General features: G+C 33.2%; 1 protein-coding gene across 1 annotated transcript; it reads left to right on the top strand.

The window, feature by feature from the left end:
* The first annotated feature begins 851 nt into the window (after positions 1-851).
* On the top strand, positions 852-24,706 carry LOC138309513 (platelet-activating factor acetylhydrolase-like). Its single transcript, XM_069250735.1, has 9 exons — positions 852-1,356; positions 16,464-16,578; positions 17,756-17,921; positions 18,534-18,738; positions 19,036-19,149; positions 20,052-20,143; positions 20,567-20,737; positions 21,102-21,250; positions 21,720-24,706. Exons 1-9 carry the CDS (start codon positions 1,153-1,155, stop codon positions 21,803-21,805), a joined length of 1,302 nt encoding a protein of 433 aa, XP_069106836.1. The 5' UTR covers positions 852-1,152; the 3' UTR covers positions 21,806-24,706.
* The last annotated feature ends 1,871 nt before the right edge of the window (positions 24,707-26,577 follow it).

Genomic DNA, 26,577 nt, shown 5'->3' with positions numbered 1-26,577 from the left:
TTTTCCTTTTTCTTTTTTTTCTCTCTCCTATTTTAGGGGGGGCGTACGCCGGGTCCGCCCCCCCCCCCCCCCTTGGATCCGCGCCTGTATGCTGATATCAACGAAACACAATTTAACAAAGCATGACAATTTTGTGGACTGCTGCCGTATCCTGGCCTCGAACTCACGATCTACGACACCCAATCGCCTGGCCAAACATATGTACAGTACATGCGCCTTCTACCACTGCGCCACATCCACGCACGTACCCTGCAATGTGTCATGATCATGAGTCAGTCTTTTTTATCGATTTATTATATTGTTAATAATTATCTCGGTAATGTATGCTATTATTATCGTGTTAGTATATATAGAAACCTTTATGTAATGCGTCTTCAAATTATAGAAATGTACAAGTTTTGTACGTGTATATCTAACTAGCTTTTAAAAAAAGTATCGATCGCTTTATGCAGACGTATATGATCATGGTTTTGGAGTCAGGAGTTTGTGTGCATCGGATGGCGACGATTTGATACCGGAGCTTGTTAGGGGCGAGTCGTTCTTTTAGGTGTGTTATGACGTGTTTTTTAGAAATTAGACATTCAATGTTTAAAATAAACGTCGTGATTTATTAGTATAAGGCAGACACGATCTCTCATACTTTAGATTTTTCTTTTAATAATATGATGAGAAATCTAAAGCTGTACACGGAAATGTCTTCCATACTTAACTTGTGTGTATATTCTTACGTACGTATAACGTACGCACTTTGTCCGATAATTGGATCGTGACGAAATACCCCTTGTGGGCCTCAATTAAAATATGCCAACCGGTACAGTTATTTCTAGAAGGTGAAGGTAGTCTGTGGGTCAAAGTTCACACCATGCTGTCAAGCCGTGGATACGGGAGCGTGCATGCGGTAAACACCAATACAACATCAACAGTGCCCGCTGTTCGAGAGCTCGAGGAGCCGGATTCCCTCTGTGTAGGGCGTGGTGATCGAGCTCTACCCCCGGGATAATAAGAGAGGAAAGGAGATAATTATTAGGCTTAATACTGTGCATTTGGTTGTCAAATTGTGACAGTTGGTGGTGAAATTTGCTTACTCGACAGACGAGTTTGGGTGTCAGCTGAGAGCGGAAGTGTTTTTATAGCTCCAAATATATCTCAATCATGGGCAAAATTGACAATTTAATTCAGTCTGTACCACTGCCTCTGGACCTCGGATCTGGGGAGCGGATTCGGAAACATTTACCCCCGGGAACAGGAGAATATTCCGTGGGATGTTTAGATTGTGACCACACCTCGGAGCCCCTGTCAGATACTGGCGCGCTATTATTTCGGCTCTACTACCCCATCGAAAAGACTGACATCATTGTAAGTATTCATAATACAATAATTAACGTCATGTTACCCAAATTGGCACGCTACCCAAAATGGCACACTTTTCGATAATATTGCTTCCGTTTTAATTCACTTTGGAAATTTTCTTTTAGCTGTAGCTATAATTATTCCCTGATCATCATGAAATTCTTTAATGGTGATATTTCCACATGACCATAGCTATGAGGGATTTTGTTCAGCTATAAACTTGAGAAAATACCTGAAATCAAGTGTTACGGTAAATATTGCCCCGTGCGATGACTCTAGTTTTCCACTTTTCGCTCAATAGTCTGCCCTAAAAAGTGTGGAAATGGTATAAACTATGTCTAGAACACAAATTTAATCAATTTAGTTGTCAGTTACTTGGTAGTTTCATAGTTCAGAGCTGTTTTATCCTCAGTAAATGTTGATTTTCTAGTATGGAATTTTTTCATCTGCGATAATGTGCGCATGCGAAATGAAACAAAGGTGCGCTCGAGTAGCACTTATACATCCAAGAGTTACTTCCCTTATGCCATTTATATGTTTATTTAACAGTAAAACACACACAAAGCTTACAAAGGCAAAATATGCCTAAATATTGTCTTAAAAATTATGTAAGAAAGGTAAGTGATAACCATAAAGATGAAATTTTACCTGCGTAATGACTACATTGATTTTGACGTCAATCATCCAAATAATACATATAGAGAAAACAAAAAAAAAAAAAAAAAAAAACACAAAAAAAAAAAAAAAAAAAAAAAAAAAAAAAAAAAAAAAAAAATACACAACACACAAAAAAAAACAAAAAAAAAACACAAAAACCACACACACACACAAAAAAAAAAAAAAACAAACAAAAAAAAAAAAAAAAAAAAAAAAAAAGTGTTCAATGGCATTAATTGTTGATTTTTGTATTGTAGTTTCAATATAAGTCAAATTATATTTGAAATATCCCGATATTTTTCAATGCTCACTGTTTTTACCTGGGTGTGCCAATCTGGGTACGCGCACCTGGTTGATAGCAGGTGCGTTCCAGACCTGTATCCAAGGATGCTATTTATGGAAACACGTGCAGAAAGAATTCCAAACATAAACCAACAGACAGATGATAGGCTCTATTTGTAAGATTGATACAAAAATTGGAATTTTATTGCAATCTGAAAAATAGATGCTTAAAAATAAGAAAAATGTGTGCCAATCTGGGTTACATGACGTTACTCATATTACATATTATAATAAATGTATTATCTGATCCGCCATATACCATACATACAAATGTGCCTCGAATGTATATTATCCAGATACCCTCCTCCTCCCTCTCCTCCTGTCATCTGTAATGGAACTGGACGATATAACATCCAACAGCATAATATTCTTAGGTTCCAGGTTAGAACCCAGTCTGATCTCGCACCGATCACTAGATCACGGAATCTAATTGTACAAACTACTGGGCTTCACTATTTACGATCTAGATACGCCATACATAATACATATATACATTGTATGTAGCTTTTGGTTTTATTGGTTTAACATCAGTCAGGTTTGTAAGGATGTACAAGGTTTGTCGGTGGAGGAAAGCCGGAGTACCCAGAGAAAAACCACCAACCAGCAGTCAGTATATATACCTGGCTGTGACAACTAGCTGTCATACATGGGCTTCAAACTCGAAACCCACAGGTAGAGGGCTTGTGGTAATGATGTTGGGGCATCTTATGAGCACTCGGCCACCACGGCCCCATGTATATATAGCGTTCTCCTACCGGAGATAATGACGTCATCATTTGACATGAGGTTCGTGACCTCATAATCACTGCAAGGTGGGACTAATCGACGGTAAATTGTACTTTGCTCAAGCCGTTTTGGTGTCTTGAAGCCCCGGGCCCATATTGCATTTTTCCGTTCTTCCAATTTTACCTGATATATCAGTTTAAATTTCTTGTGACCAAATTTAAAGGTATGGATACAGGTATTTATATATATGTTGTTGTCAGGATTTGGGATACATGCTCCCTAAATGGGGTTCTTTTAATATAATGGGGTCCCTCTGTATAATTTGAATGAACAGCAAGAAACTTTTCATTTTCTGTGTTTAAAATGGCCCGGATTATACGTGGACGATGTAAACAAGCACTTGGTTGTATACACTTTACTTATACACTCATGCAGTCACTATGTAACCTTAACATACAATGCATGCCTATAATGTATCAAAAGTTATCCAGTGGCCAAGACCCCAACATTAACAAACAATGACTGTGTCTGCATATAACCAAAGCAACATAAAAAACACATACAGTTCATACATCTGACAACTCCTGTATACAGTTCATACATCTGACAACTCCTGTATACATTTCATACATCTGACAACTCCTGTATACAGTTCATACATCTGACAACTCCTGTATACAGTTCATACATCTGACAACTCCTGTATACAGTTCATACATCTGTCAACTCCTGTATACAGTTCATACATCTGACAACTCCTGTATACAGTTCATACATCTGACAACTCCTGTATACAGTTAATACATCTGACAACTCCTGTATACAGTTCATACATCTGTCAACTCCTGTATACAGTTCATACATCTGACAACTCCTGTATACAGTTCATACATCTGACAACTCCTTTAAACAGTTCATACATCTGTCAACTCCTGTATACAGTTCATACATCTGTCAACTCCTGTATACAGTACTAGTCCATACATCTGACAACTCCTGTATACAGTACTAGTCCATACATCTGTCAACTCCTGTATACAGTTCTAGTTCATACATCTGACAACTCCTGTATACAGTTCATACATCTGACAACTCCTTTATACAGTTCATACATCTGACAACTCCTGTATACAGTTCATACATCTGACAACTCCTGTATACAGTTAATACATCTGACAACTCCTGTATACAGTTCATACATCTGTCAACTCCTGTATACAGTTCATACATCTGTCAACTCCTGTATACAGTTCATACATCTGACAACTCCTGTATACAGTTCATACATCTGACAACTCCTGTATACAGTTAATACATCTGACAACTCCTGTATACAGTTCATACATCTGTCAACTCCTGTAATACAGTTCATACATCTGACAACTCCTGTATACAGTTCATACATCTGACAACTCCTGTATACAGTTCATACATCTGACAACTCCTGTATACAGTTCATACATCTGACAACTCCTGTATACAGTTCATACAATCTGTCATCAAATCTCCTGTATACAGTTCAATCGTCATACATACATCTGACAACTCCTGTAAGTATCATGTATAAGTTCATACATCTGACAACTCCTGTATACAGTTCATACATCTGACAACTCCTGTATACAGTTCATACATCTGACAACTCCTGTATACAGTTCATACATCTGACAACTCCTGTATACAGTTCATACATCTGACAACTCCTGTATACAGTTAATACATCTGACAACTCCTGTATACATTTCATACATCTGACAACTCCTGTATATTACCAACTCCTGTCTGACTTCTGCATTTGCTTCACTCATTTTACAAAAATCTACAGTAAAACATGAAAACAAATTTTCTCAAACTGAAGCACAATGTAATATGAGTAAAACACTTTGTAATGTCAAACGTAAACTGTTCAATGTGTTTGTATCTGTTTATTTCTTTTTCCTATACAGTATACATTGTGTGCCATTTACATAATGTACTGTTGTAGTTCTTGTTTGGGGAAAAAATAATACATATATATAACAGTACGCTCTTTGATTTGATTCGAATGGTTTAACATTTTATTAACAGTTATTCATAGCCATTTAAGGATGTGTCAGGTTTATGGGTGGAAGAAACCTGGAGTACACGGAGAAAAACCACTGACCAGCGGTCAGTACCTGGCTGTAACTTGTTACAATGTAACTGTCCCAGACATGGGATTTGAATATGAAAGCCACCTGCAGGCAGAGGTGAAGGGCTTGTGGTAATATATATTACATATGTTAGACCTTGGGACATTTTAATAACTACCATGCCTGTCCCCTATATACATTCATAACCGAGAACGTTTTAGCCACCAAATAATGTTTGTAATAAGTTTGTTGTCCGTTAATGTGATGCAGGTACATCCAAGTTCATGACAGTACCTTATTATCGAACCATAGCTGTCGCTTGAAAGGTCTCGGCCCCTTTTTCCTGGGTCAGATATATGTTTAAAATACACCTACCATATTCGATCAATTTAAACGCCCATGTCGCTATAAGCGCCCCTCCGCTTTTTGAGGCCTCATTTCAAATGCATATAAGGTCGAATATGGTATATACTTTTAATCTTGATTTTTATTAGAATTTTGTGTTAATTAGTTGTTAACAATATTTAAGTATAGTATATATCAAGTTAAAGTTCATCAACCTACTAGTTTATATTGGTACATATAAAAATTATGCTGATGTAATACCCTACAGTAAAGCTTCATTAAATTCAGCCCACACCATATATACCTTGACAGTTGCCCTCAATTCCCCCAAGGGCAAATAGGATAAAGGTTTATACGTCCTTCAGGAATATAAGTAAGAAAAACCAACAATAGTTATCTAAAGAAAAAATCAGCAGTACAAGATTTAATGTTTTAGATAAGACAAAGGATCCCTTTTATATATTTGCTAAAAATATTTGAAGATTATAAGTGAAGTACATCATCAATTTCACACAAATTAATTGAGGAACATGATTATCTACAGGGCCATGTATTCAAAAAGTGATTAGCGATTTAGGCTTTTCACACAGTTTTACAATGATGTTCATATCAAGATTTATAAAATGATTTTTAGTAAAGCTAACTTTATAATAAAAGCGTCTTAAATATCGTTAATCATGTGATTAAGTTAATTACCTTTTGAACTAATAAATTTTAACATGTATAAATATAAATAGTAGCCTAGGTCCAATTTTATCTTCTGTAATAGTGAACGGTATCCATACTTGTTTATTTCCTTGTGTCTATATTATCGCCTGATGTACATGCTGCCTTAATGAAGCCTAGCTTTCACCTGTGCATGGTGCAATGGCCTTATGGGCGGAGCTGTCAGACAGTCTGACCGATGGTCATCAGGTGCAGACGACCCAGTATATATTATTATATACCACAAGTGTAACGTTGATGTACATCAGGTATTAAGTATTACACCTTTTTGACAAACGTGATGCAATTTATATCATATTATTCATGTAATTGATGAATGGGACGTAAACCTATCAAGTAAACCTATAGTGCATATGTACCGGTTTGTACTATGGTATTTTTCTTTTTTTTAAAAGATGCTCCACCGCTGACGAAAGATATTTTTTCTCTATCAAAAACAGGAGCAGACAAATTAGTATATTTCTTCAGTTACAAAAGTTACTTACTTTACACCATTACAACAATGAAAAGTCTGAGCTTCTAAATTCATTTTAAATTAAACATATTGAAAATAATTAATTGCTTCCCGTAAAAAATCCATATGGCACATGATGGAATATAATGTAGATTTCGATATCGCACTTTACAACAAAAGTTCCATAAGTTAATTAGACATATATATACACGATTGAACACCCAATTGTTCAAATGAAATTTATTTTAGTATGGAGATCAGATAATGATTAAATGTGGAATTTGGATGAACTTAAAGCTTTCATAAATGATTGATCATACATTCTAGTGATTCTACACAGACAATCATTTCTTCACATAAATTTCATGGGAAATTCACGTGATATTTAATGTAGTACATGTACAGTGCATATCCTAGCTGTCACTGAATTAATTATCCTAAATATGATAGCTAGAATATATCATTAAGCTCACATTTTAACCTTTCACTAAATCTTTAAACCTTTCTCGTACCCACATTTTTGATGATCTATAGTGCATCATACATGTATATAAGACAGAAAAGTTCTCATTTCTGAGATTTTATCTCTTGTAAGGCATAGCCACCTGTGAAAGAATTTGCCCAACAGATTTCAGATGTTCCCTATATATGCTGTGGAGATGCCTTGAACATTACATTTTATTACCGGCAGTTAGAGGAGAGCTCGGGTAAATCAGCTGTCTCCTTAACCCATTAAAACACTTATACCTACTACACAGGCATACAACAACAGAGACTTTTTCAAAATCCTAGTTATTCCACTAAACTTAACCACATATATATATACATTATATAGGTATATAGCCTGTACTATTGAAATAAAACCACTTCCATCTTTTTTGTAAAATTCCCCGCTGGTTGCCTCACTGAGAATTATTATACTTAGAACCCCCCTCCGTGGCCCCCTTCTATTTGGACTATCATCCTTTGAATCTGTCTAATCCTTTTAGTAGTAGATACAGGAAAACCATTTATTTACCCCAAGGGGCCATTCCTCACTCCCAATATTTACATTACACTGATCATTATCCTGCTTTAGATGTAATCAGCTGATGCAGCTATACTCAGCCTCCGATTTAGTTGCTGATGTTTATATGTATGTAACAGATTTAGGAGAGGCCAAATTAAACTAGAGAGTTAAAGAACAAAGGACACTGCATGACCTCGACCTTCAAACACAAAAAGGGCTGATCCGTTGTGCTCTATAGACAGATTGTCAAACCACATCAGGTCGCCAATATTCGACCTTCAATTTAATTAATTTACGTAATTCACTCATTAACCCTTAAAAAATCATGATAAATTTAACTGTTCCATCAATCCTTTAAATTACATGTAGAAGAGCTCAAAAGTGTATAGTAGGGATGAATATATTGATAAAAGAGATCTAGAGGTCACATGAAAAAAATCTGCCATGCCATATGATGCTGTATCAAGAATTCATAGAATTCCTGTGTATAATATTGGGATAGAAGTTCTAGCTTATGTCTTAAAAGTACACACGATGTGCTGACATCATCACTTTTGATGACTTTCGAAATGTTTGGAGTGTTCTGGTTTTATTTGTGTTGTGTCATCTTCCTGACCCTGTAAATTAATTTTAGAGAAGTCTTTTCCGTTTTATGTATTGCTATAGTACTCACTAAAGCCTGTTGTCAGTCAAGACTTCGAGCTGGACACCCCACACAGTCACATGCTGATAACAATAAATCATTTATCGGTTATTTGAAAGTTTTCTGTGTAATTTAGAAAATCAGTGTTACTTATATTATATACAGTGATTTCAGGTATATGTTAAATTCATATATACGTATATTGAAAAGTAAATTAAAAATAAATGTTATAAGAAGTTTCTCCAAGCTTTATCGAAAAGTCAGTCGATTGATAAGGGATATTTGGTCGCTGTTATTTCATTAGTTGTAAGTTTCATACATGTTTGTTTATAATACATGGCGACGATTCATTATAGGTTTTAATATTACCTGTATATAAATGTGTAGGGTTAAGCTACACAGGAATCATATTGCTCATAATGGTGCTGTCTTTCACCTGTGGTTGCCATAGCAACACATATGTTATTATGGGAATGATACAAATGTGAAATTAACAATGACATGTGACGCAGGAATCAAGCCCGCAGTGAATATAATCATCATTGATTATGGTCAATAATGATAATATCACGACTTGTACGACTGGGGTCATTTAATTATAGGTTTTCCAAAGATGGAAAAAATATCTACAGAAGAAATAATTGATGGAGTTCTATGGTCACCATGGTTATATATATAAAGGTATAGACAAATATGTATGCATGTATTTCATACATTTTCCACAAAATCATACAAATGTTGCCAGATTGCATATGTTCTGAGAATAATAACTTAATTGTCGTAATTATTTCTTAAAGAATTAAAGATTACCCTAATTAAAGAATAGAATAATGTATATATGTACATGAAGTTGTGAGAATAATACTAACGTAGCCATATATAACAGAAATAAAATATTTCAAATTACTTATAAGAGGACATCGATCAAATCCATAGGTGATATATATTTATGGCTATGAGTGGTGAAACTGAATCAGTCGTTAGTTTCATAGTTACTATAACAACAAGTGAAATTGAAGTATATGTAACTTAAGTTTAGGCATAAAGCCAGCCTTAATCTACATGTGTACTTTTAACAGGTAACAGAATTGTGGTCAATATTCGATGTCATGAATGCCAGTATTTAGGTGTGTCGGAAATCTTTAATCCCAACTTTAAATACAACTACATTCATTGATCGATTATTTTACACAAATATACAAAGTCCAATTCAATGTAGGGAAAGTGGCTTTGATATCCCAAGGTTGAGATTATGTCAGTCTTAAACTTCTAGCTGACCCACATTTTGAAGTATTTATGTAAATAAACAAGAGATCTATTGGTCAGATAGTGACCACTGGAAAATTATAATTATGTCATAAATTGTATCGAGAATTCACTAATTTATTTGCTTGACCGACTGATTGTGGTCTCTGTCTCTAACAATGCTGGCAGTTATATATAACGCTTGTTTTGATATGTTTGCAAGTAAAACACATCGAACCAGAGATTTAAATAAAATTATCTACCCTAGTCGATCCAATAAGCGCTCATGTCCCTATTAGCGCCCCTCCCCATTTTGATTCCTCAATTCCAATTGCCTGGTCGTAAATAAAGACTTCAACTATCAAAACTGTGTAGGTTTGCACTTTGTTTTTGCAATGATTTCGTCTTTTTCTTTTCATGTATCTTTTCATTTTTGTTAATTTTCTTAATGTCCTGGGCGCTTATTGGGTCGAATACGGTATGTCTCTGATTGAACCAATGAAAAACCCAAAATAATGACGTAAAAAACAAAGATAGAATAACCAATAAATTACAAAATTATTTAATTACATATATTATGAGATATTGAAATAAGACTGTTGCATACGTATTTGTATTTGCTGATATTATTGAATAAAAATATGTTTAGAAAGAAAAAATAATTTGACCAGCGGTCAGTATATATGGCAACTGCCCCAAATCTGATACTTGTGCTTATATACATGTATTTCAAGATTTATCTAAACAAATCTGTTAGTATCTATCAATATATATTGCCATGTTTTCATATCAATTTCATTGTTACATATATCAGTATAATTCTATTACAGTCCGGTCAAATAACATTTAATAATTGATTTATAGAAACTCACTGTTAGATTAAGTCTATTTAACTTAATTAAGTATTTACTATAGATATTTTTGTGGCCGCATTGGCCGGGTGGTTAAGATGTCGCGATATATTATCAGAAGGCCTCCACCTCTGGGTTGCGAGTTTGAATCCCAAGTGAGGCAGTTGCCAGGTACTGACCACTGGTCGGTGGTTTTTCTCCGGACTCCGTCAATGAATTGATAAAACTGATAAAAATGATATAATTTTTTTTTTTTTTTTTTTTTAAATTTTGAAAATAATATAATGAATACATTTTGCTTTTGAAAATAAAACTGCCACCCTCTTTTGGATTACTGCGACCCCACTTAGGCTATAATTGCTTTACATATACATGTAGAGATGTTTACCCTTAGCTATCTGAAAATGGACTTTTAATTTTGGATCCATAAATTAAATTAAAGCTTTGAAGTGAATAGACTTCCATTTTGTTGTTGATTGTGTCTGTGAACATCGCCATGTTACGTTTTGTTTACATCGTGTTTACTTCTATAATTCAGACTGTTTATTGAGGCGAATCAGGGTGGACTGTTGACATCTAATATCCATTACAATTCAGATTTACATTTCAATTATTCTTTAAATATATGTGGCGTAATTTATTCTTGATTTCAAGTATACAGCTGGACCTAAATAAAAATAACAACAAATAAATGTACCCAGTAACTTGGACAGTTTAGGTTCTGTTTAAATGGAAGTATTTTTGTTGTCTCTGATGAAATTTTACTTTGAATATATTTCAATAATTCATTGAAATCTATGGCATAATTTAATCTGAGTTCATGTTTGTTTAAATACATCCAAATGTATATATATATAGCGTGAATTTAAAAATAAGGGTGACTCTAAAATGTTTACTTGTACAACTCATAGACTATTTAAGTACATTGTAGTGTTTTGTCAAATTTTGATTTGTTCAAAATTTCCATTTGACAATTATAATTACACTTTATGATTCGTATACAGATTATCTAAATTTTATCATTTACATTACCGGTATATGTATGTATACCATTTCACGCAAAGCGAAAATTTTGTACTTCTTGTTGAATATGTATAAAAATATTACATATTTATCACTTGTGTTTTATTACAATATTGAGAAAAAATATCTGTATCAAGTTTGAAATGATTTTACAGAAATTAGCTTCAGAATTTTGTCTGTAATGATTTTTATAAAGAACTTTATGTGAAGTTACAGAAAAGTCATCTTTGGAAATTCCACTACATACGCTCCGTTTAATGTAGATAACCGACGATACAGAACTTCATTTTATATTTACTTATATTATATGTAGTGGTCTAGTTGTTTCTTTCCACCAAAAACCTGAGACTTGAAAATGTAAAATTTAATCAATTCAAGAAATGTGTGCCTGTCATGAAAATTATTAATTATTTAATAATCACTAATTAAAAAAGAAGAACTTATAGTGTTTAAGTGTCAGGTTGAATTTTTCACCGTATACATGTAATTACGTATTGTTAAGTGGCAAAATGGTTAATGACCATAGTTTTTATTTCTATTTTGCCTAAATTCATTCCAAATTTTGGTTCAAGTTTAAGGCTTACGTGGCAGTTACCATGCAAATTATTATAGCTATATAATATGTTTATATAATAAATTACACTGTTTGTCTGAAGTCTCAAAATTTCAATCACCACCATGAGAAATGTTTTTGACTTGTAAAAACTTAATCATATAATACAATATAAGAAATGTGTTCATGTGACAGGTATTTCTTCTCAAGTGATCATAAATTGTTCATTAACCCAATACAAATGCAAACAAAAATGCATATTTCATTGCTTAACGTCTCAATTAAAGGTTGAATTTTTCACAATTAATATTTGAGTTGAATGTAGATAAGCATTATCTGTGCTATGTAAGTTTTAGTAATAACTCTATCTAAATTTGGCATTTACATTCAGTTTCATGTATATATACAAATGTACTTTTGTATGCCATAAAACTTCTAGACTGTAATTATTTTAGTGAATTTGGTTGAAACTGGGGACAGCACAAAGACATATAGCTTGTTTAAAAGTTTTGTAAATAATACAGACAATATCAAACAACATTATAAAAAATCTAAGTCTCAAACCACCGTTTTAGTTAATGTTTATAACTGTATAGAGCCCAAAATGAGATTAAATGTTTAGTACACATGTAATTCTTGATGCATGATCTAAGATTTATATTCAATCATGTTTTTGAAGTTATTTATCCAAATTAATTCCAAATATAGATCTCAAAACTACTTGTGTAATATATGTATGAGCTAAGAATTGTATATTCGGCCATGTTTATATATAAATGTTGTTTATCCAATGTGTATTGTAACCTACCCGGATTTGGAAGATGAAGTCCTGATAAAACCTGACATAAGATAGGTGTTATACAGGTAGGTCAAATGTTACAGTAAATGTTAAAAACTTTGAATACATTAAATTATAAAATTTAAATCTACAAATGTAATGGCTCTTTTTATTTTTAAAGAAGTTTTTATCAGTATCATTAAAAATGCATGTCAGTCTGTCATTTAAGATAGCTGAATTAATACATATACGGTATATATATACAATGTACCTGGTATGTCATACATTTGTACATTAGAAACACTTGGTGAATATAAAACATTTAGGTGAACAAGATTTATGGACAATTACCGTAGATGACAATAAAAATGACTGGTCATTAATGGGCCAATTACTGGATATTTGTAGTGAGTAATAAGCAATCACACCCAAATGTCCAACACAATGAGTTTGTATAGAGGACAGCTAGGTCATCCACTCATCCAAACGAAGGTCAATTCCCAAACAAAGGTTAAATGACCAAACCATTGTAAAACCCAAGGTCAACACTCAAACTAAGGTCAAACACCCAAACTACAGTCAGGTCAAATGGCCAAACCAATGGCAAACAAAGATGAAATATTTGAATAAAATAAATTGTATTTAAGAAGACTGAGGAAGGTCACATTAGGCCTAAATATTAATCACTGCAGTTTCTGGACTCATTTCATTCTATAGTCATCTCCCCCTATGTGATTATCTCCCCTGTATGATTATATATAAACAGAGTTATCTCCCCTATATGATTATAGATAGAAAGAGTTATATCCACTTTATGATTTGGTTGAAATAATTAATTTAATCATTACTACAATAATTTATAAGGATACAAATTTTATTTACTGCTATAGCTAGGAAAGTTTTATAAGGTAGTGTAAATTCGATCATCTTAAGCTTAGCTAGCTTCCACCAAAGGAATTCAAATTATTAATTTTTTAATATAATCTTAATAAATACTCAGGTTCTAGGTCCAGTTTTAAGAATTGATATTGTGATGTCATTTATTTCAACTTGTCATGAAAGATTTAACAGTAATATCCTATCAGAAAGTTAATAGTCTTACGACTCTTATCGTAGATTTGACGTCATCATGATTTTAAATTTCTGAATCTTGGAATGGTACCAAAAGTGCTGTTCTTGTTGAATGAAAAAATTGAAAGTAGATAAAAGAATTAATTATTATATTTATTAACTGATACACACAAACTCATTGATCGCTGCCTATAATGTACATACAAAAAATGTAATGGACTTTATTTACAAATGTACGTCATAGATCTGATATGTACAATATGTACATATACCAGTTAACATAAGATACTTTTTTTCCATCTATAAGGCAATTAGATTTTTTGTTTGCACTATATATATGGTATGTAATTTTATTTTTTTTTACTCAATCTCTTACGTTATTTAATATGTATATTGCTGCCAACCAGATTTTAGAACATAGAATAAACGTTAACACTGATTTTTACACAATGTAACGATAATTTACTAACTGGATGTATATCATATCTATTTTATGGGACTTGCATACAGAAAAAGGAAATTCAAGCAAGTATGATTTTTTAAAGCCCAATCAATATTATTATCAAATTCATGAACAATTACATGTATCAACTTATATAGATATGTTTCCATATATATGCATAAAAATTATACATTATGTATTTTGTATTTCCTAATTAGTTGATCTGATTAAGAGATAATTAAAGTTAATTAACTTTGTGGATTTTGAATCGGAAACGTTGCCAACTCCCATTCTCAGTTCTATCTCTGATTTCAAATTAAGATTTAAATATTTTGAAAGATAATGATCATATATGGAAAAGGTGTATAATGTAGTGTGGTTACGGAAATATTTGAGTATACGTAGGGTATGGAATCCAGGAAGGTATATATGGACGTGGGCGAGGTGTTAAGATTGTGTGACTTTGTCCTGCCGTCAAGTTTTAGATGAAATGATTAGATTTGATGTCGCAACAGCGGTTTATGTTTGTAAGATAACCTGAAATGGCCACACCTTCTTGGAATACATATCCCTCCTGGTTTGTCTGTTTTGTGAACAAAACACACTTGTTTATGAGTATACAATTTCCTGTGTATACATATTAATTTGAAATGGAGATATGAAAAGTGAAGATAAAAATCATAACACTGGAATTAAGAATTATTTTATGTTTCTCCCATGAATTTTGTTTAATTGTACTTGTATACATAGGTGATATATATGTAGTAGCTGTGCATAAATTTTAAAAGTTGAAATGGAATCAATGATGTTTAGACCAAAAGTCATTTGGGTAAAAAAAAACAAGAAAAAAAAAAAAAAAAAAACAGAAAAAAACAGAATTTGAAAAAAAAGACGAGTTTGAAACCAAGTGGATAGTTTGAGCTATATTGTATTACTTGTATTTAGTTCCACAAACATTTGAGAAAGTTTCTAAATAAGAGAGGAATCATGATTCTCCCAAACTGTAAAGTTTATAACTTATGTCCATCTCTTAACTCGTTCACCTGAAGACACATATAGGCTCTTCTTAATCAAAGACTAGACCAGTCCATTATGAAATTTCAGGGGTGAATGAGTTAAAAAATAAACAAATGAGTGTGTATTGGGCTAGTGTGTATTGGGCTGTCACACTGAGAGTTTGTGGGGGATACACATGTGACTTTATTATCCTGTGTGGTTATGAATCACAGAGGAATGTAGGCGGACTTGTGGGTGATGGTCATGTGATTATTATTCTTGAGTTGTCAGCTTTTCGACATCCCCGCCCCACGTTTGACCTAAATTTGCACCTTTGAGGAAGAGTTTGGGTGGTGTCCCCTGACCATCACATGTTTCTCAGCTTCTTACATCACTCATTCAGCCCTGGAAACACATTTAAGCTTTTCTAAATCAAAGACTAGGTCAGTCCATTGTGAAATCTCAGGGATTAGTGAGTTAACAAATAAAGAAATTGGACAGAAACAACTTACTGGTTACCAGATGTCAGTGTAATGTGACCGGGTGGGATGTGCTGTCAGATGTCAGTGTAATGTGACCGGGTAGGATGTGCTGTTCAGTGACATTGAGAGTATGCTTCAGTGAGATAGCACTATAAAAATATAAAGGATAACATCATTATTGTGAGACACAACAAGAACATACTGCAGCCTCCCAAAACATACAAAAACACCCTACACAATACATTGAATGTTAAATGTTAAATCAAACAACCATAGGTGTTTAGCACGCTGGTAAGTCAAAGATCAACTGTAGATTAATATATAAAGATGTATTAGTCTATATAGAGGGTCTATAACCTACCAGTGTGCTAAACACCAATGAACCAACCAAATATAAAAGTACTGTATACTGCTTTAAATTCTTTGGGCAGATATGTTTCATCAAGAGAAAACACTCCTGTGATGTTAATTCTATGCAATGTAAGCACTTTTACAAAAATAGTAGTAGAATTGAAAGAATTTCGCTGGTGTTTTGAATATTCATGTATTTCAGGAAAACTGCAAAAATATAGTAAAAACACCCATTTAGTACAATATTCTATACTAGTATAATTAGCATTTTGTTTTAATACAAGTGATCTTGTTGTGTATCTTTTCAGAAACGACACAAACAATGGCCGCTCTGGTTACCAAGGAGACAGTACAGCGAAGGATTTGCACATTATCTCAAGTTAAATACAAAAGTGTTTGGAAAAATCTTCAAATGGCTAGCCGGTAAGGCTATATGATTTCTCTAAATCCCCTGAGATTCCTTTTCAGTATATATCATGTATGTATCTGTACTTTTAATGCCCAACACTTTGTGGAAGGCTCTGACATGTGTCAAACTGAATCTCTTTTGAAGAAAATATACCACGGGGAACAATCTATAGTTTAGCACCATGCTGTTTATAAAATGAACTATTTACAATGAGTGGGAGGACTGGTTTGCCAAGTTCAAATTTCAGTGTAATGTGAGAAGATTTGATGTCCTGTTGGGTATTTTATGTTATAATGTTGCCTCAGGGCTATAGATAACCGCAATCCCTGAATTTATTCACCCACATCATATATCAATTTGTCACATACTAGAATCTGACCCGGGGGACCCTTGTGGCTGAGGAGTGGAACTCAATATTGTATTGTTGGCTGTTTATGTGGGTTTAAAAAACTTTTTTTGATTTAAAAAAAAAAGACAACGAAATTAAATTTTTATGTTTTAAATTTCTGATGATTTGGCTTTCAGTGTTTCAAATTCGGTCGACAAGATGGCTGACAATCAGCAATGTCCAACATAATCAGACTGATTTGGTCAACAAGATATCCAGATGTGTCCGACAAGCAAAAATAAATGCTATCTTGGTCTGGTGTTCCTAATTATAATCTATTTTAAAGTCAATGAGATTGTAGGACAGACATTGATGTGTAAACAAAGCATTTGTTATTTCTCTATTTCTCTTAAAGAACTGAAGGGGTATCTGTTTCAAATGCATATGTAGGTTCTCCTAGGGCCCTAGTTGTGCATATTGCGTTTTAGCGTTTTACCGTTCAATCGACAAGATGGCTGACAATCAAGTAGCCATCTTGGATTTTGATAGTTATTCTTGTTACTGCTATTTCTCAGAATGTACTAAAGGGATCTGTCTCACATCCATAAGTAGGTTCCCCAAGGACACTAGTTGTGCATATTGCATTTTGGGACTGATTAGTCATATTTGATTTTGATAGTTAAAGTTTTAAAAGCAGAGAAAGGATCCCTCATTTTATTGTCAAACATAGATCATTATTTGGTGTGCGCTGAGATCCTAGAAAGATCTATTTGGAATCTCGTTTTATTGCTATACTTTGCTGAAGTAAAATGATACATTTATTTTTAAATAATTTATGTTAATAACTTGAGTTTTATGAACAGGTGATGTGTATATACCAGCGTTATGGCAAAGTCCTCCTTGTGCGAACGGGAAAAAGTTTCCAGTTGTCATGTTCAGTCACGGCATCGGCGGAAATCGTACCACCAACTCCACCCTGTGTATCGAACTGGCCTCCCAGGGGTTCATAGTGGTTGCTATGGAACACAGGTAAGGTCAAGGTCAAAGTGTATGGAACTAGCCTCCCAGTGGTTCATAGTGGTCGCTATGGAACACAGGTAAGGTCAAAGGTCAAAGTGTATAGAGCTGGCCTCTCAAGCTATGGAACACAGGTAAGGTCAAGGGTCAAAGTGTATAGAGCTGGCCTCTCAGGGAATACAGGTAAGGTCAAGGTCAAAATGTATAGAGGTGAACTTCAAGGTCAAAGTTTATTGAACTCACTAGGCCTCATGTGGGTTAAGTAATATGAAACCCAGTTAATGTCAAGATGAATTGATTTGTATAGAGCTGACCTCTCAGGGGTTCAGAGCGGTCATTATGGAATAGGTAAAGGTAAGGTCATATCAAGGTCAAAGTTTATAGAGCTGTCCTCATATGGGTCTGTTGTGGTCATTTTTGGAATGCAGGTAAAATCATAATAAGGCCCTGTTACAGTACCAGGTAAACCATATAGATTCTTCAAACTATATCAAAAAATTTTGATTTATTTAAAAAAAATCTAAAATCAAAATTGAAAACTTTTTAACCTAGGAATATCACTACATGAAATCTATGATTATGTGCATACAATTATACGATTTTAAAATTACATTTATTTTTCAGAGATGGATCAGCCTCCATGACTTATGAGATAAAGCCTAACGAGAAAGGGAATGTGGAAATCGTAGAGGAAGTAGAAAAAACACAACAAAAACCTAACCGCCACAAAAGGAACCATAGTTTCCATGGTTACAACATCACAGACCCTGAATGGAAACCATTTGTTCATTACGAACCGTGGAACGAGTTTGAGTACAGAAACAATCAGGTGGGAATTTACATGGTACTTGTTATAAAATATATTAAAACCAATATTACAATCAAATACAATGCATGAATCATGTTAGCTTGAAGTCACAGCGACTGAAATTTTAAGTGCTCTTAGATTCTTTTAGCATCTTCATATATTTGATTATTTCTCCATTCTTTATCGCATAAAATGCTAAATGTGTAATTAAATCTCAACACATTTGAGCCAAATTAAGTCACACTATATTTATATGAATGTCAAATGAAACGTCAAGTCTTTGAGGAGCTTCATCTTTCATCTATTTCATCAACACAGGTGAAGAAAAGGTCACGCGAGTGCTCAGAAGCCTTGAACATCTTGACATCACTTAACCTTGGGGTTGAAGTTCACAACACCCTTGGAGGAAACTTCAATAACAAGCTGTTTAAGGTTAGTTGTATGTTATCAAAGTCAATTTTTGAATTTGCCGATGGCAACTATATTGAATTAATCACTAAGTTTGACTAAATTATTTATTGTCTAGAGACAAAGTTTTCAAACTAAGGGTGGATAATCTAGCTATGAATTTCAGCTGAGAAAATCTGTATCAACTACTTAAGTCCTTAGGTGGACACATCCTTGATACTCCAGGGGTTTCAATCACTTACGATCTCTACACCCCTTGAATAGATCCTAGTAAAATTGGAAACAACTGAACCAATCACAGGCCAGCAAAGATTTCCGTTGAAGACTACAGAGAGAGCGATGCCTAACATCAAAGCCACACAGTCAACCACAGTGTACTGTTATACAGCTCTGATGTACATCAAACGACTAAATTATCTGTTCTGTCTTTTTGCCTTCAGTTTTAGTATGAGATAGTCCAGGGATGGATATAACATCAGTTATAGTAACCCATGTAGTACTGAGGATGGAGTGGATATAACGTCAGTGATAGTAACCCCTGTAGTATCGTGGATGGGGTGGATATAGAGACAGTGATAGTAACCCCTGTAGTATCATGGATTGGGTGGATATAACGTCAGTTATAGTAACCCATGTAGTACTGAGGATGAGGTGGCCATGGAGTCTATTCAATCTTTAAAGAGGGCACCGAGATTTCTAAATGATGCAAGGGAGATAACTTTCATATGATATTGAGACCACAATTATAGGAAATTTATCATGCGATACATAGATGATGCAAAACCATCTGTTTAATGAAAACAATTTTTTAATTATTATATTGATATGAAGAAGAGCTAACATAATTTTATTAATTGTAAGATTCTTATTAATTTCTGACTTTTTCTTCCATGAATGATGCTAAAATCAATTGTTTTTTTGAACAGGAACGTATGGATTTGTCCAAAGTGATAATGATGGGCCATTCCTTTGGTGGCTCCACCTGTCTGCATACACTGGCACACGACAAACGATTCATGTGAGTATTGCGTAGACACAACCAGCGGGTACTCAATACAAGAAGTAGAATTCAAGGTGGACTGTGTGGTTAAATATCCTGACATAATTATCTCCAGAAGCCCTAGTCCACCTCTGGGTTGCAAGTTTGAATCCCATTTGGACCAGTTACAAGGTACTGACTGCTGGTCAGTGGTTTTTTCTCTGAATACTCAGGCTTTCCTCGGCCAATAAACCCAGCATGTCTTTAAATGATTGTTAAAAGGACTTGAAACTGATAAAACTGAAACCTGAAGAATAACTGCTGTATATGTTAACTTGTGTTTTACCTGTGTATATTTACCTGTGTATGTTTACCTGCGTATGTTTATCTGTAGTATTAACCTGTATTTACCTGTATTTATAAAAATATTTACCTGTATTTACCTGTTATTTTTACCTATAGTATTGGTGCGGTGTTGGACGGTTGGATGCACCCTGTTGGAGAGGAAGTTTATGATAACATCACACAGCCAACACTTTTACTAAACATGGAAAGTTTCCAGTGGAAAGAGAACATCGAACAGATGCTGAAAATCCAGAAGAACGAGACGGAGAAAAATATGATCACTATGAAGTATGTGGCCAGAGTTATGCCCCTTTGTTGTCAAAATATTTATTTTCATCAAGCATATAATTATAATCATGTAGATGATTCCCTTCAAAGACATATCATACGGACAATTAAGTTTAATTCTTGTCATGATTTTCAATCTTAATCTTTTGAAGATATCTGGAAATAAAATATACAATATACTAAAATTACTTAAAGTCGAGGTGCATTGCACTTTAGTTATGTCATTTTGACAAATGAGATAATGCTGATTAATCCAAAAGCTATGCCACTGTCAAAAAAGTGGTAGAAAGAATGTATTGTTTTTAAGAAATATGTGTAAATATTTGTGTTATATAACTGTTTTGATTTGGTTGGTTGATTACAGGGGTGCATGCCACCAGAGCGTGACGGATTTCCAGTTCATCGTCGGTAAAAGACTGGCCCGATTTATGGACTGTCGACATATCATACACCCTCGGGTCTCTTTGGATCTCTGTAACAAAGCCGTGCTCAGTTTCGTGTGGAAACATCTAGGTAAACACCATCAGTAATGAATTATTTTGAAGATTTCTGTACATGTATATAAGTCCATCACTGGTATAAGCCCAGGCTCCATCATCATGAAAGCATCTTAGACTCAAGTTTAGAATTAGCCAATCATTATTGACGTAAACTTTTGTAACGTTATCTTCGATTGGCTAAGTCTAAATTTTTTGGACTTCAGACTGTTTCATGATTCTGAGACCTGGTCTGGAAAAAAACCACTTTATGGCTGTTTTAAGTCACAAACATTCTTCCCATTGTGGTTCTGGTGAAAATTAAATTTTTATTTTTCCAAAGTGAAGAATTTACGGAGTAAGGCAGTATTCAATATTTACCTCTGTCAGTAGACGTTCAAGAGAAAACTTATTAGGCAATAATATTTAACTAGGTTAACAAAACATTGTCTCAACCTCACCCAAAGTCAATAGTTTTTATATAGTGAACTATATCTTGTTTTTAGGCTGTGAGGATCGAGAAATCCATGAAGATATTTTGTCAGGGGAGCATCCACTCATGATTAAAGGAACCAATGTTGACATGTCATGATGGCAAGCTGGTGATATCCCAATATACTCCAAATTGTGATGACAGAAATATTTATTTATTTATGATAAGCATGATGTGATATCGGCCTAGTGGCTATTATGGCTGTATTGAAAGGGTCTCTTGTTACTACCTATCTTCAATCTTCACTATATTCCAAATAGCATCCACTCTTACTTCATTCACCCCTGAAATTTCATAATGGACTAGTCTAGTCTTTGATTTAGAAGAGCCTAAATATGTTGTCAGGGGTGAATGAGAAAATATTCATATTTTTTCTCAAATTCACTACTCATTCAAAAGTCCATTTGGATGAAAAACAAATGAAAAAAAAAGATGTTCTATAAAATCACCTGAACATTATTTTTCTTCTATTTCATTTTCAAATCAGAAAAATGTCTAGGAAAAAAAAATTTTTACAGAAAGAATTAAAAAAAGTTTAGAAAAGCTATTCACAATTTTATGAATGAAATGCTTTGAAAAGGGATACATTTTTCAGGTCGAACATGACTTGAATAAAATTTAATAAATTTGACTGCAAATGTCTGTTGCCTTGCATGGTAACCAGAATATTTTGTTACCATGGTAACATACCATAAACCATGATATAGATTATGTTCACAAAAAACAAGGTTACCATGGTAACCAGAATTGTTTGTTACCACAGAAACCATTGATGTTAACTTAGTTATAATGGTTTACATGGATGTTTGTATCCATGGAAACCATAATATTTGTTACCAGGGTAACCAGAAATATCTGTTACCATGGTAACACTTTCAAATTGACACTCAACCCATTAATGTCTTTCACTTTTAAATGTCTGTTGCTAATGGCAACCTGATTTGTATGTTTTTGTTGTTGATTTAAATGTGTTGTATGATTGATTATGTTAGCCTAATTAACACAAGCTGCTCAATTAATTAATTATATCATTCATAGATACAATAGATCTAATATTGTAATTTAGAAATGAGTTAGGGGGAAAACAGTGCTTAAGTAATATTGCTCTAAAACTATACAAATAAAAACCTTAAAGTGCTTTATAGACGCATGTGAGATATGAAAATAATTGTATTTTTGAAAATTTTAGTCTAAAACCAATATCATGCTGCTGTGTAAATGAAAGTTATAATTTCTCGTTTATCTGTAAATTGCATTGTGGTATATACACTATTTATATATATATATAAAATGATGTTATATGAATTCAACAAATATCTATTTCATACCAAAATATGTTTAGGACTCGGTTATCAAAATTTTGTATTTTAGCCATGTCATCATTAAAATAAATTTGTTGATATTTATGTACAAAATTGATAATGTATGATTTTCTGTAAAAATACACAAAACCAACCTTAACAAACACGAATCTTTTCCAGTTAAAGAAAATGTTAAAAATAAAACAGTCTTTTACAAGTTTTAAATGAAGTGCCTTTATGAAGGATATTTTGAAGAATGAACAATTGTATGAGTTCGCAAGAATTCAATATTTTTTCTACTCGAAATATTTTGAAGTAAGAAATACAATGTATGTAATTTGGTAGATATACCATTGAGTGCTTGTTACTACCCATATGTCTCATGTATTTTAGATAAAATCTCGTAAAATGAAAACTCCATATAAATCTTGTAAAATGAAATCTCCATTAAAATATCATTAAATGAAAGCTCCATTAAAATCTCGTAAAATGAAAATCCATTAAAATCTCATGAAATGAAATCTTGATTTTATCTTAAATGTTATACAAATGAATGATCTTTTCTACTTTATCAATGCAAATATTTTGTTCTTACAAGAAACATGACTACCACATATTTGTTCATTTATTCTCTGTGTTTCTATTTTGTCAATCATTCTGTATGTTGCCTTCATCGTTTAAGAATCTTATTATCGTTATTTCTGACTAAACTCTCGTTTTATCTAGGTTTGATATTAAGGTCATAGAGTAGATATTAACATTATCAGCGTTTCGGTAATTGTTAAATTGAAGTTATTTGAAAATCAGCAGACATTTGTTTTAAAGAAATGCATAAAGAAATTGATTCATTTTGTTTTCTGTGTGGGTTTGATAATCATTCACCCCTGAAATTTCATAATGGACTGGTCTAATCTGTGATTGAGAAGAGTCTAAATCTGTCTTCAGGGGTGAATGATTATAATCATATTTAAACTACATGCATTTCAAGTTATTGTCTATTTACATATGCAGTTGCTTCGTTATTGATATTCAAAATGTATATGTTGTATTTTGATTTCATATAGATGTACATTCTGGAAGTTATGGTGAAAGATTTTTCACTCCATATGAAGATAATTATTACACATGTTTTTAGATAATGTATTTTTTTACAAGTTGTTTTATAAATTTGGTGCTTATGGGATTTTAATTCCTAATTCTGAACAACATTAAAAAAAACAACCTCTCAAAGAATGCGTCAAAAAGCCCATGTCTATTGTATTCAACCCACCTACCGTATTCCTACCGTAGGGGTATTCCTTTTGTAGTCATATTATGTATTTGCAATATTAATGTTGATTGTGATTAGGGCACAATATTTTCTGTTTTAATAGCAAAATGGAATGAAAAATCATAAGGATAAAAAAAATTATATTTGAAAATAAAATGTGAAAAAAATGAAAAGTGAACAACTGTGAACAATCATGATATGAAATATTATAATGCATGAAGTAAGTTAAGAGAAATGGGTTAAATTACCTAAAAGATTTAATAACTGCTGCTCCAACAATGTTAAAGGCATAGCACGACGAGACACTTTTGATCATTATGTAGCGCCCATCAGAAGTTTCTCAATATCAATGTCTAACATTATCGGATTAAAGAACTGCTAGAGAATATGGAATTTGGAGCTTACGATCAAAAGGGAGGTAACCCTAACCCTAGAGAATATGGAATTTGGAGCTTACGATCAAAGGGAGGTAACCCTAACCCTAGAGAATATGGAATTTGGAGCTTACGATCAAAGGGAGGTAACCCTAACAAACACTTCTCACCAACATGTACAAATATAATGGTACTCGTGCACCAATCAGGTACAGGGGATATACAATACGAAACAGGTGTTTTTCAATTTTTTTTTTTTTGCAATTTTGATCATTTCTTTAAACAGACTGATAACAATATCTTGCCTGTGATTTCCTTGGGTATTGTGTAACCAAATTTTATACACAAATGACGGCCAGTTTAGACATAAATATTTAGAAATTGAATGACGAACGTACTTTAAAAAAAAAATTAATAGGTCAATATCATTGATCTTGTGTCCGAAGTATTAAAAGGAAGATGGTCAAAGTGTAAGAAATAAAAATCAGTTGTAATGACCTATACACTATATACACAGTGTTACCCTTCGGAACAATTTGTGAAATATATATCCTGTTGTATTGATATGTACTTGCTTCAATTGTGGCAAAACAGCCTGGTATAACATTTTTGTATTTTGTGTTTGAGTACATTATATTTTGTAAGTAGTTTTATATTGGAAAGTGAATGCTTCCTTTCATCATTACATCATATTGTTAATTAACTGGTCGCCGGCCAGTATATATATGTATAGTCACACATTGCTTGTATTCCGTCTTTGAATAGTACAGAGTTAGCTCCCTTGCGGGTTGTTATCGATGGTTACATTACTATTTTGTGAGCGCAATTCACATTGTTTTCTCTGAAACGTATGACACTATACGCTTGCAAATACATGACGTCACAATCAATACCTAGCCACAAATGCAGATAACTCTGTAATATGCAAATTCGGAATAATGTATATTTATTCAATGTTGGAGAAAATGTATAGTATACACAATGCAAAGTGCAAATTAACATGCTTAAAATAGATACATGGACAGTTTGATTGACGTCCTAGCTGGCGATCTGTAAATTATAACCAAGCCATTACAATACTGAACTAACTCCCAGGTATTACTGAACTAACTCCCAGGTATTACTGAACTAAATCCCAGGTATAACTATTTGTTTTTGTGTAGTAGTTGGTGATTATATCTGATTAACGATACACACATATATATTGGTTAATTTATAAACAGCATTTAGGGTGAAGATTCTTGCCACTTACCACACCAGCACAGTCCTGTTCATTGCTCAGCTTCCAGTGAAGGTACAATCTGCCACATTCAAATATATTCAATACTTTTTTAGAGCTTTTTGAAGCTTTTAATCAGTTAAATTGTAACACAGGGTTTCAATTTTTAATTTAGATATACATGTAGGTTCATACTTTATACAGTAAATGTACCATAATTTCATTTATCTTAATGTGAATTTAATTTTTTTCCCATGAATCATGAAATCAAGTTTATATTGAAGTTGACGATGCTGAAGATCTGTTCATGCTATTTTTCAGTTTTTACATGACTTTATATTCAAATTGCATAATCATACTCGCATATATAGATTTTTTCTAGACAATATATTTTTAAGAATTATGTCTTTTAGGAATTTGACACAGGTGCTGCATAGTGAATATATCCTTGTTCTTAAAGACTGATTTTGTGAATCTGCTCTGGTTTTGTAAGAAATCTTTCTCATTTTTTGAGTGTGTTTTTTTTATGATAAAAAATGATGTTTCCCTAGGTATATTGTTGTAACACGTTTGTAATTTTACAATTTTTTAACTATCAATTACATTTATAAAACTGTCTGACGTAATTGTAGTTTTACACACCATTCCTTAATTTCAGAAGTTATTGGTTATTTCTTGTTTGTAATAATTAAAGAAAACACAAAACT

This window comes from Argopecten irradians, chromosome 15 (assembly GCF_041381155.1).
Source record: "Argopecten irradians isolate NY chromosome 15, Ai_NY, whole genome shotgun sequence".
NCBI lineage: Eukaryota > Metazoa > Mollusca > Bivalvia > Pectinida > Pectinidae > Argopecten > Argopecten irradians.
The sequence above is the reverse complement of the archived record's forward strand: the minus strand, read 5'-3'. Positions and strand labels throughout refer to the sequence as shown.

Bases quoted from the DNA above. Each gene is read 5' to 3' on its own strand.
- LOC138309513 (XM_069250735.1), top strand. From the start codon at position 1,153: ATGGGCAAAATTGACAATTTAATTCAGTCTGTACCACTGCCTCTGGAC. The intron at 18,739-19,035 runs GTGGGAATTTAC...TCATCAACACAG, and splicing joins TTGAGTACAGAAACAATCAG to GTGAAGAAAAGGTCACGCGA. The intron at 20,144-20,566 runs GTGAGTATTGCG...TTTTACCTATAG, and splicing joins GCACACGACAAACGATTCAT to TATTGGTGCGGTGTTGGACG.